The 12,607-nt window shown below is 49.0% G+C and overlaps 1 protein-coding gene across 12 annotated transcripts in view; it reads right to left on the bottom strand.

The window, feature by feature from the left end:
* Positions 1-12,607, bottom strand: part of NTM (neurotrimin) — a 669,964-nt gene that overhangs the window by 78,427 nt on the left and 578,930 nt on the right. For all 12 annotated transcript variants that reach the window (XM_043500940.1, XM_038380967.2, XM_038380972.2 and 9 more), the window contains one exon: positions 8,299-8,424. In XM_043500940.1, coding sequence (XP_043356875.1) covers positions 8,299-8,424 — 126 coding nt within the window. The remainder of the gene's footprint in view (positions 1-8,298; positions 8,425-12,607) is intronic.

The following is a 12,607-nucleotide window of genomic DNA, read 5'->3' as shown; positions in this document are numbered from 1 at the left end:
CATCAGCCTCTCTGAGTCCTCTGCATTGCACCTGACTCTGCTCTATCTGCTCGGCAGGGGGGGTCACAATTCTTTGAATTGTAATGGCTTTAATGGGCTGAATGCACCACAGGCTCACAAGGCGAGACAGGGCTAGAGTGACGACAACACAATGTGAAGTTTCTCATTCTCTCTGTGCGTGCGTGTTATCCGGAACAGGGACACTGCTGTGAGCCTCCTGGCTGCATCCCTGGCATGTACTGCCTTTCGCTACATCGCTCAGGGAGCGTGGGGTGTGTGTGGTGGGGGTGGAATGGCGCAACAGAATGGGCCTTTCTCTCTCCCGGCTGTTAGCCTGGTCTGGAGAGAGTGGGTAGAATGATTTTCTTTCCAAAAGAAAGGCGTGTTTATCAGGAGAGCATCATGGATAGAACCACAGCAGGTGAAAGGCACCTGGACCACCCCACGGTCCAGGGCCCTGTCATGTGCCCAACTTCCCTGTGGCCCAGCTCCCCATGACCCCCGTCCCTTGCAATGCTCTGCGACCCAGCTCCCCACGAAGCCCTGACCGCCCTGCAGCCCAGCGATGACACTCTGCCCGGCTCCCTGAAACACCCCGACCGCCCTGTGGCCCAGCTCCCCATGACCCCCCTCCCTTGCAATGCTCTGAGGCCCAGCTCCCCACGAAGTCCTGACCACCCTGCAGTCCAGCGACGACACTCTCTCCGGCTCCCTGAAACACCCCGACCGCCCCTCGGTCCAGCTCCATACTGCTCTCACAGACCAAGTAGCCTGAACAAATCCACTTCCAATCCACCAACTCATTCACCTCAAGATTCCCTGCCTTGCTTTTAAGCCCTGCCAAAAGTTATAGAGAACTGGCTTGGTGTAGTGGACAGGGGGCTGGGCTGGGCTGGGAGTCAAGAAGCCTGGAGTCTAGTCCCAGATTTGCTGCTGTTGCAAGTATGGGCAGAGGATCTCATGAGACCTCTGCCTTTTTTGGGCCAAAATCTCATCTATCTTAGATCCTAATTTGGATGCCATTTGTGCCGTGTCTGAGCTCCTGCCAACCTCTAATGTATTTATATTAACATCAGCCCGATGAAGGAGTCTGTGTTAGTACACCCATTTTACAGACAAGGAACTGAAGCATGGACAGACTAACTGACTTGCCCATGGCCACCCAGGAAGTTCACAGCAGAGCTGTGAACTGAATTCTGGTCTCTCCAAGTCCTAGGTGACTGTCCTAAGCACTGGACCACCCTTCTTCTCTTATACATACAGCTGATGAAGTCTGGCCCAAAGGTCACCCTGGTTCATGGCTATGCTAATGATAATCCACAGCTGAGTTTCAGCTGTGGACCCTGCCCAACTACTGTTTCTAATCCTCCCCATTGAGGCAAACCCCAAGGTTCACTGAATGAAACAGGAATTTTCCATCTGCAAAGCCATCGTGAACTGGCTTGTTATTAATAATCACAGCCTCAGCCCTACATCTGGGTGCCTCGTTACCTTGGCAGTCACTATTCTGGCCCCTTGCATTGGAATCCATCATGCTAAATGGCAATCAGTCTATGTGGGACCCCCATCAAGCCTTGGACCTGGACTGGACCCCTGAGCCCAGATCCCTGCATTAGAGCCCTATGCACACGGAACCTGAGCACGTGCCTTAAATCCCCACAAATGCCACCTGTTTACAGATGAGTCTGATTTCTGTCGTATCCATGGATAGGTGCCCCTGGGTTCACCAGCAGTGTTGCCTCTCGCTATTAGAGCGACCACTCTATTCACTTTCAGGATTCTCTTGTCCCCCACAGCTCCTGAAGCTGTACTCTTGTCTAGCCAAGATATTCTGTCATGGGTCTGCTGACACGCACATGACAATACTGCTGTCACCATGACAACATTAGATTTACACCAAAAAAGTAAAATGCCAGTAACCAAGGAAACACTTGAGTGACCGTAACCTGATGGTATGGGATACTGTATCCCAGTTTGTGATAAGAGGAAAGGTTCTCTCATGGATCAGTAAAAGACAGGAAACAGGCTAAGAATAAATGGTCGGTTTTCACAATGGAAAGTGGCAAATAGCAGGGTCCCCCAAGGATCTGGACTGGGATCAGTGCTGTTCAATGTAGTCATAAATGATCTGGAAAAGGAGGTAGGTAAACTGTGAGATGACAAAGTTTGCAAATTATACTAAATTACTCAAGATATTTAAGTCCAAAGCTGACTGTAAAGAGTTACAAGGGATCTCACCAAACTGGGTGACTAGGCAACAAGACGGCCGATGAAATTCAATGTTGATAAATGCAAAGTAATGCACATTGGAAAACATAATCCCAACTATACATACAAAATGACGGAGTCTAAATTAGCTGTTACCACTCAAGAAAAAGATCTTGGAGTCATTGTGGAGAGTTCTCTCAAAACATCCACTCAATGTGCAGCAGCAGTCAAAAAAGCTAACCATGTTAGGAATCATTAGGAAAGGGATAGATAATAAGACAGAAAATATTATAATGACACTATTAAATCCTTGGTACGCCTACACCTTGAATACTGTGTGAAGTTCTGGTCGCCCTGTCTCAAAAAAGATATATTAGAATTGGAAAAAGTAGAGAAAAGGGCAAGAAAAATGATGAGGGGGATGGAACAGCATCCATAGGAGGGAGATTAAAAAGACTGGAACTATTCATCTTAGAAAAGAGATGACTAAGGAGGGGGGAGGGGAGGGATTTGCTAACAGTGAATACAATCTTGAATGGAGTGAAGAAAGTACACAGGGAAGTGTTATTTATCCATTCACATAACACAAGAATTAGGGAGTACCTGATGAAATACACAGGCAGCAGGTTTAAAACAAAGAAAAGGAAGTACTTCTTCATAGAACACAAAGGCAACCTGTGGAACTCATGAGGGGATGTTGCAAAGACCAGAAGTATAACTAGGTTCCAGAAAGAATTAGATAAGTGCATGGAGGACAGATCCATCAATGGCTATTAGCCAAGTCCCAGGCTTACTGAAGCTTGCGACTCTCACTCAATATGGGGAAGGCTAAAGTGCTCCATCAACCTGCTTCAGGCCTTGCACATGACCCACCACAAATCACCATCGAGGGTCAGACCTTGGAGACAGTTGAGCACTTTCGATACCTCGGTAGCCAACTTTCTCAAAATGCAAAAATCGACAGTGAGATCCAGCACAGGATCCAGTGTGCAAGTGCTTCCTTTGTGAAATTGCTCCTACGTGTTTTCATGGACCATGACCTATGGCAGGACACCAAGATCCAGGTCTACAAGACAATTGTTGTTGCTACACTCCTCTATGGATGTAAAGCATGGACGACCTATCGACAGCACCTCAAGAGCTTGGAGAGGTACCACCAATGATGCCTCCAGAAGATCCTTTGTGTCAAGTGGCAAGATCGCTGCACTAATACCAGCATCCTCGCTGAAGCCAATGTCACCAGCATTGAAGCAATGATCCTAATGCACCAACTTCACTGGGCTGGACACTGTGTGCAGATGCCAGACTCTTGCCTCCCAAAACAAGCCCTCTACTCTCAGCTTGCCCATGGTCAGAGATCCTGTGGTGATCAGAGGAAATGCTGCAAAGACTCACTGAACTCGTATCTTAAGAAAACTGATGTGGACATCACAAGTTGGGAGGAGCAAGCCACCAACAGACCCCAATGGCGCCATATCCTCTATCAGGCAGTGGCCCGCTTCGAGGAGAAGCGCCTTGACCTCAAAGCTGAAAAGAGAAAGAGAAGGAAGGAAAAAGAAAGAACTTTCTCCCAGCAGGCAGCTGGCTTGCCACAAAATGTCTGTACCTACTGTGGGCGGATTTGCGGTTCCAGGATCGGACTCCCGAGTCATCTCAGGACCCATATGTAAATCCGTGGTAGAGATCGTCCTCGAATCAAGGGATCGCCAATCCAATCCATTAGTCAAGATGGTCAGAGAGACACAACCCCATCCTCTGCGGGTCCCTAAACCTCCAACTGCCATAGGTTGGAATGGGACAATGGGATGGATCACTTGAAATTGCCCTGTTCTGTTCACTCCCTTTGAAGCATCTGGCACTGGCCGCTATTGGAGACAGGATACTGGGCTAGATGGACCATTGGTCTGATGCAGTATGGCTGTTCATATGTTCTTATGAAAGATGGAAGCAGCAGTGATAGCTGGAACCCCAAAATCTGGCTTCGGGGCAAAACCTTCTCCCATTCCCTGAGTGTTTGGACTCCATCCCTTTTGGGGAGCAGGGGCCCATCTGTGCGACTTGGGTTGGCATCTGAACTGCATCAGAGCTGGATTTTCAGTACAGGGAGAAGCCAAATGTATTCTGCGCTGTGAAATGCGAACCTCGCCCATCTCTAGTAATTAGCAGAGTGCAAGATCTGCCTCCAAAATCAGCCAATTTAGAGCATCTCTAAAGCAGCCCGGGGACAAGTCTCCAGCACAAGTGACACAAGAAGGTTCTTTTGCAGTGGGGGTGGTTTCTCGGGAAGGATGCTGCTGCTTCCCACACAGTGTGTTATTTCTTGACCTTCACTGACTTTCTCTCTCTCCTGCTTCCTCATTTCACACAGCTGAAAAATTTTCTCCTGACTACTATCCTAATGATCTCAGTGCCTCGTAGGCTCTGACACCAGTGCTGACGGCCAGGGTGCTCATGTCAGTCCACCAGATGCCAGAGCGTAGGCTCCTGACACCTTTTTGCTGAACTGATATTTGAAGGCAGGGTGCCTGGTGGGTCTGGCTTGAACTGCCCATTAGAGCCTCTGGGTCCCATTTGATGGCTGGAGGGGTCTTCTCAGCAGAGATGCACCAAAAGTTGGGGTAGGAGTCACAACGCTGTTGGATCTCTGCACTAAGCAATTGTACAGACCCTCTGCCCCGCTCCACTAGACTACAGACGACTGAAGCACCTGCTCTTCCTTGACCCAGTGGGATGGCTGTATTTGCTGTTTAAGTTTTACCAGAGGTGCCTGGCTGGAATAATATGCTGTGGTGCAGGACAAAAAGATGAGGGGGGCTGCTGCAGAGTGAGGTGCATCGGCAGAGATGCAAGGTGGGGTCTCAGAACTGGGAGAACAGAGTGGGCTGCACATCAGGAGAAAGATGCATTGGCAGAGTTTTATGAGAGTCCCAGAGGAGGTGGAGACAGAGAGAAAGCACGTGGGTTATAGAATGAAATCTTGGCTAAACTGGAATAGGCTTTATACAGCTCTTTTCAAAAGCCGTTTGCCGCAGTGATCCTATTTTTTTTTCCGTTCACAGCGAGAGGAATTTGGAAAGATTGCTGCCCGTGAATGGAGACATGTGCAAAGGAATGGCAGGTGGCTCCTGCAGGGGAACTCCCCAAAGGCCTTAAGCATTCAGCCACAGACACAGAAGAGATCACTCAAAGCCCCTGTGACTCAGTGACAGAGATGGCACCAGCAGGAAATTCACCTGCTCCAGCTCTTAGCAGAAGAGTTAAATGGTGGAAATAACACCTCTCGCCCCGCCCAACAAGTAGCAACCTGGTCAACACCAGAAAAGCATCCCCCCCCTGCACCCCCCTCGAAACAAGTGGTGTGAATGCAGCTCCCATAGTGTGGTTAAGATTGTAGCGATGAGCACCATGCATTCAGAGGGGTTTATGAGTGCAAGCTGCTGCATATATATCACTCTGTACCAGAGCAATGCAGGCTTCTAGAAATCAGGTACCAAGGACTCCTCTGTTGTCACAGGAGCTGGGAGTGGATGGAAAGGAGCTCGGGGGAAAGATGAGTCACTGAACTTAAAGCGGCTAGAAAACAGCAGCAGAAAATTCACATTACACAGGGTAGCTCCTGCAAGGAAAGGCAGCGGAACCAGCTTCCACACCAGCCATCCCTGCCTCATCCCTGGCATGAGGGGTGGTCCCTGAAAGACCTCACACTGATGGCACAGATTACATATGCTCATTAGCCACTCAAATGTATGCAGGTGCTGGAAACCATGGGACCTATAACCAACTCCCTGTGCCGCTTTTCACCATTTCGCCCACTGCAGAGAATCCAGCTGAGGGAAACTGAGGCATAGGATTGGGCAGTGATTCATCCAAGGTCATCGGGGAACAATTGGCAGAGCCAGATACATGGCTTACAGTCCCCTCCCTGCTCCTCTGAACCACAGTGCCACTTAGAAGGATCCGCTGTCAGGCTCTTTACAGAACCATGTCCAAATGCAGTTGCTTGGGATTAACAAAGCTGGGGAGTTTTCACAGCATGTAGCTCACCTTGAGGTCTCAGGATGCCCAAACATAGCTAGATGACAGCCAAATAATCACACAGATAGGTGCCCCTTCCCCCCTCCCCCTCAGTTATTGTAAAGGTGCTGAGATGGTACAGTGGGTGTGGGTGGAGACACCGAGAGACGAGGACAGATCAAGTGCAGTCATAGCTATTGAGCTAGCACATGAGAGAGAGATGGCATGTCTGGCAATAAATTGGTAGGTAGGCAGGCATCGGAGCTGCTCTGTGCCAACTCTGAGCTTGGCACTCCCAGCTCGCCAGAGCCCAGCCCCACGTGGTTGGTGCGGTGATTAGTTCTACTGGGTTTCAAATGCAGAATCTCTAATCTGGGCCAGAAATCTAGTAACAGCTACTGTTGTAAATTATCCAACTCCACAGGTAATTTCTGATTAGCTCACTCCTCTCCCCTTGGTGCATCCTCAGTTTCCATAGCAGCTAAGACCTACGTAAAATGGAAACATCTGGTTCAAGCCCAGGTAAAGCTCCCCTGGGGAAAGGAATCTGCTGGATGCCAGCATACAGAGATAACAGCCCCTCTGAAAGACAGCAGTGGCAGAACCTCAGGGATGGGGAGGGGCGTATGGGGAATAGAGCGAAAGGGGGTTATGGGGGAGGGAAAAGAAAGAAAGAAAGAAAGAAAGAAAGAAAGAAAGAAGATGAATGGCTGTGGGAGTGGGAGCAAATGGACCAATGCAGAGATACCCTACCATAAACGCTTGCTGATCGTGATAGATGCACTGGCAGTAACCTTGATCCAGTCCCATTAGATGCTCGGCTATGGGAGGGAGCACACAGAGATCTGTGGCACGGACTTTATCCATCACCCACATGAAGGGCCTGCTCGGCAGCTTGGCCCATGTGGGGTGCATCCATCTCAAGCAGAGAGGCCAACGCACGCAGGGAAGGCTGGGTTTTGTAACAGACCCGTTCGAAAGGTGCCCATTGTAAGTGACAGGAAAGGAACGGAGTGAGGTGTCGGGGTCCCTGCTCCACCCCTCTGTCCACAGGGATTAATGAGACACTGCAGTGATTAATATAGACTTACACCTGGGAACAATGGGGCAAATGGATACGTTTTTCAGGGTAGTTAAGTTTGTCTAATAGATGCATTCAGCCCTGAGGTTCTTTCACTCCATGCAGGGTGAGGGCAGAGAGTTGCCGATATCACAAACAATCAGACCCTGTCCTGATCTAACCTGACAGCTGGCTGGCGGGCACTGCAACCAGAGCCCCAGTACTCAAAGCCTTCCAGTCATCATCCTAGTCGAACTGATCTAACCTCTTGGTTCAACAGCATCTGAGAAACGCTGGAGATCGCACAACTCAAAGTGAAATTAAATAAAATCACTGGGGAAGTATTTTGAAATGTGATCAGACATCACTGAATTTGTGCCTATAGGAATTAACTCTCCAGCAATCAAATCCACACTGTTATAGGCCTCTGTTATTTATTAATTAATGAAAGATGGCAATTCATGCAATTTATTTAGTGGATTTCCTTCTTTTTGCACTACTATTTCCAGCTCTCATTGGCACTGATATATAAATCCCAATGGTAACTTTTAATATTGCATTTTTAAAATAGTGTTTTGTGTAGGTCCTACACAAAAACAAAACGTTGCCTTTGATCAGACTTGCGCTCACTAACATCTCCAGTTATCACACTAGTCTGATGAAAGCATTCAACCCACAATCATGATAAAAAAAACAAACTCACACTTAGTGCAGGTTCTTCACAAACACAACTGAGAATTTGTGCCCTGTTAACCCTGAATCCTCTGTTCAGCACATAGTCTAAAACCGTTTGTGCTCTCGGGATCAATTCCTGGGGCAGGAAAGGATGGAGTCTTCCTTCTAGGCCACCAGACAGAACTGCAGATACTCTGTGGCCACAATTCCAGCCTCCATCCGGAGTCCCTTCCTTGCAGCGTGCATCACATCCGTCTTTGTGAGTGGGAATTGCTGGTGCCCCAAGCCCCTACTGCAGGGATAGCACTAGGAATGCATGAGGCCGCATGTGGCCATCTTACCTTTGGGGGAGATGTGCCTCCAGGTGATTGTAGGATCCGGTCTGCCTGTGGCTATACAGGTGAGGCTGATGTTGCCACCTTCGTTGATGGAGATATCGGAAGAGATCTCAACAATTTTGGGAGACACTGAAATGACATACAGGGAGAAGTGAGGAGGCAGCAGGTTCCAGTTTGACTGTTTCACTCTAATTCTCCAGATTGTGTGTGTTGGGGAGGGCCAGGGGGAGTTTTTGTGTGTATTTGTGGATGAGCAGCTGTAGGCGTAGGTGGATTCTCCCCATCTCACAATTACCAGCTAAGCAACAGCCCTTCAGCCCCATCTAACACGGCAGTGAAGGACTTGGAGATGACATTCCCCCTTCCCCCACTTCCTTCCCGGATCTGCTTAACCCCAGATCCCTCCTTAACCTACTCCCCATTTCCATTGGAATCATGTCCTCAAGAGGATTCACTGGAGGAAAACCCTCTCTGCCAGGCGTTCCCAAACTGGGGCCAGTGGAGCTCTCACTGGTGGGGTGCCCAGAGCTCACGCATGGCGTGGTGCTGATTCAAGCCCCTTATTTGCAGCTACCTCTATGTCATGAAGAAGATCCTGGAGGCCTTTGAAAGAAGCTGGAAGCCAGGAGACAGAGCCAGCCTAGCTGCCTCCAGGAGCTGCCACTACACAGGAGAGGAATACAGTGGTGCCCTCAGGGATGAGATCCACTTGTGCTGCTATTCACCAATGTCCAGGGAGAGCATGGGGGAGAAGAGAACCAGATGGCTGGGCAGCATGTCCAGGGTAGGATGTATAACCCTGTGGGGTTTAGAGAGCACAGCCGCTTTAAAACCTCGCCCTGAGGCAGTACAAGGCTCGGCTGTTCTGAGGGGAGGGGAGTCAAGAAAGGGAGCGTGAGAGGGACGTGGGGGTGTCTGTAGCTCCAGACTCCTACATCGAGTAGGTCCTCGCACAGCGAAGCAGGCGAGAATCAGCACAAAGCCTGGGAGGAACAGAGTGGCTCACTGGGGACGTCCCAAGATGGGACCCAGAAGGAGCACTGTGCCAGGAAGGAATCACACGAGAAGCCTAAACTGGAGCCACCATTGACCAGAACTGTATGGGGCTGTGAGTACTGGGGTTTGTGACTTTGCATGGGGAATAAGGAGGGAGGCTGTAGCTAGCTAAGTGATGGGTTGTTACTCTGTGTGGGTTTGTGGAGAGCAGCAGGACACCGGATGGGTTGGTTGTTGATAGCGGATGAGCGCTGAAGATAACCAGGAGCGCCCAAGCAGAGGCAGTGCTAGTCCACTGGGGGCCCTAAGCAGGAATATTTTTGGCCTCCCCCCCACCACAACACATAATGAAAAGTGAATAGGGGGCCCCCTTGAGCTGCGTGGGGCCCTAAGCAATTGCTTAGTCTGCTTACACCTAGCGCTGGCTCTGCACCCACAGCTCACTGCTGCACTGGAACTCTGGATGTAACCCTGTTTTGCCACTCCCCCTATCTTCTCCCCCTGTTGTTTTTCTCCATCCATCCCTCTGTAAATAAGTATTTCCCTTTCTTATGTCTGTTGTACTATTCCGATGAGCATGTTTACTCTGGAGGGTTTGGAACAGATGTCCCTGAGGTAGGTGGAAAGGAGTTTCCCTGCTGTGTTCCTGCATGTGCCTTTCCTTGGCCAAAGCTGCCTGGTAGAGCAGACTCCACCTTGGCCATGAGGGGCTATATACACATACAGGGGAACAGGAAGTCCTGTCTCTAGGGACACATGAGCAGGAGGAGAGTAGAAGGAGCAGAACGGATATGAAATGAAGAGCAAAAGGAAACAGCATGACAAGACATATTCCAAAGGGGCTTAGTGCTCTGTGCACTAAAGAGAGTTGAAAGAAAACAGCTAAAGCCTTCCCCAGTGTCACATTGCCAAGTGAGCAGGGGATGGGATGTGATCTGTGTGGTCTCCGATGGGAGAGGAGGTCACTGCGAGACAAACTCTCTATTAACTGTCATGAAAATAGCCCTGTAGAACTGAACAGAAAATAATTCCCTTTCTGTTATAGGGTTTCACTGGACCATCCTATCGCATATAATAGAAAACTCTGTCCCTGCTATGGAATTTTATAGGTTAAAAAAATAACTTATAGAAAGGATTCTATACATTCCATAGGTGTTCTGAATACTTTGCATAGAACTCTCAAGGTTTCTTCATCATTATTGTATTTTCTTCAGGACTTTTCCATAAGAGGAAATGTAGGGCCAGATTCTCAGAGGTTGTAGATCAGCATAGCTCTATCAACTTCAATGGAGCTATGTTATTGATGCCAGCTGAAAATTCATGAATAACATAAAGAACCACTGCTACTCCCATTCTTCTCACCCACGCAAGACAGCCCTGGGCTACAGCATCTCCTCTGCTATACACCACCTCCATCTCTCTGGATTCCCACGCATGGCCAATTAGCTGGAACGTACATTGACCTTTCCAGAGGACTGGCTGAGACAAAACAACTGCAGTGGTCTTCCTTGCACATATTGCCTCTGCCACACAGGTAAGTAATTTATTGATCCGTAAAGTGCTCCAAGACAGCCTGGAAGGGATTATGTCATGCTAGCCCTGGGCAATAAAATAAAATAAAATAAAAAGATGGGCTTTTTTATGAATGCCAGCGTGATTAAGGGTTTGTGGTTTGAAGTATAGTTAAAGTACATTTTAAGTGGAAGCAAGGTGGGTAATGAATTAAAGGACTGCTGGGAAGTTCATTTTCCCTACTTTGAACACAACATCTAATCTGGTAATCATACACCGGAGGACAAGAGCAGAACAAATGCAGGCAGAATGGAAGAGCTCCTGGGGCAGTGCACGAAGATGATAGTGGATGAAATGTACATAGATTTTGGTGAGTCATCTCAGCTCTTGCTAAGAGCCAGTCTAATTGGATTGCAGGTATGTCTCCACTTTGAGCTTTTGGTGTCATTTCCAGCTTGGGTAGATATACTTGCACTAGCTCTGATCGAGTTAGTACACTAATATTGGAAGGATAGGCACAGCGGCACAAGTAGCCCTAAGTATGATCCCATCCAAAACACTAGGCATATACTTGAGTCACTAGCCAGGCAATCGGATCTAGTATAGGTATGACTATCCAAGCTGGAAATTCCACCTCCAGCTCCAGCGCAGATGTACCTTGGGTGTTCCCCTTTGAACCAACGCCCCAGCATGGTGTTAAAGCACGCTGTGCTGCTAGCAGTTCTGCCTACTGGAGGAGATGGCATTTTGTTTATTATTAGCAGTATGACAGTTACACCGACAGGCATGTCCTCGGGCCAGTGGGCCTTCAGGGAGAATCAGGACCTAACTGGCCCATGCTGACCCTGCAAACTACACCTGGGAGCAGGTAGGTGCTCCAGGTGCTGGCTCATTAGCCAATCAGCATGAGAACGTCTGAGTTCTACAAGAAGAGTGCCGGTACAGTTTACGTCGGGTGCTGCTCAGATAGGACTGGCAATGCCAGGTGAGAGGAAGGGAGAGAGTGCTCTCCTTGGGGCAGGCATGGGACTACAGGCTAGGGGGAACCCACAGGAAGCACACGGGCTCCTGTAGGGGAGGAGCCCTGAGTTGCAGCTTGGAGGTGACTGGGAGAGCCCTGAAGAAGGATTGTCAGAGCCCTGGGAAAGGGACACCCTTGGGAACCTTCAGTTGTTAGCTCGGCAAAGAGAGCTGGTGGACTGGACAGGCCCAGCAGTTTGGGGCTGGTTCAGGCTGGAGAGCTGAGCCATAGAAGGGGCCAAGAACTTTTTGTATACATCAGAGGGGACTCTGAGTATCTCAGAAGGAAGGAGCTGTTCCATGACTTGGCCGGAGGGCTGAGGTACGGAAGACCCAGAGGGAGGCAGGAGGTGCCGGAGCCAAGGACACTGGCAACATTACGTGCTGATGCCAGGAGGCGCTCTAAGGGTGAGTGTGCCCCATAACAATACCCTGACCAAGACTGGAGCCACACTGTGCTAGGAGTTGTACGTAAATACAATAAGAGACAGTCGCTGCCCCAAAGAGCTTACAGTCTCAATAAACAAGACAGACAAAGGAAGTATTTATTATCCGCACATTACAGATGGGGATCTGAAGCAGAGAGATCAAGGGACTTGCTCAAGGTCCTACAAGAAGAGGAAGCAATTGAGCCCAAATATAAGTTCAGTGCCTTATTCTAAATCCATACTTCCTTTCTAATGCAGCTCTGGACCATTCATGAGTTTAAAACTACTGAATCCATTTTCATCAAACTTGGCTTGTTTTGTAGAGCTCACTGAGGCTTAAAAGTACATGAGGTCTG

This window comes from Dermochelys coriacea, chromosome 22 (genome assembly GCF_009764565.3).
Source record: "Dermochelys coriacea isolate rDerCor1 chromosome 22, rDerCor1.pri.v4, whole genome shotgun sequence".
In the NCBI taxonomy this organism is placed as follows: Eukaryota; Metazoa; Chordata; order Testudines; family Dermochelyidae; genus Dermochelys; species Dermochelys coriacea.
Note: the sequence above shows the minus strand (reverse complement) of the source record. Positions and strands in the feature narration are given on the sequence as shown.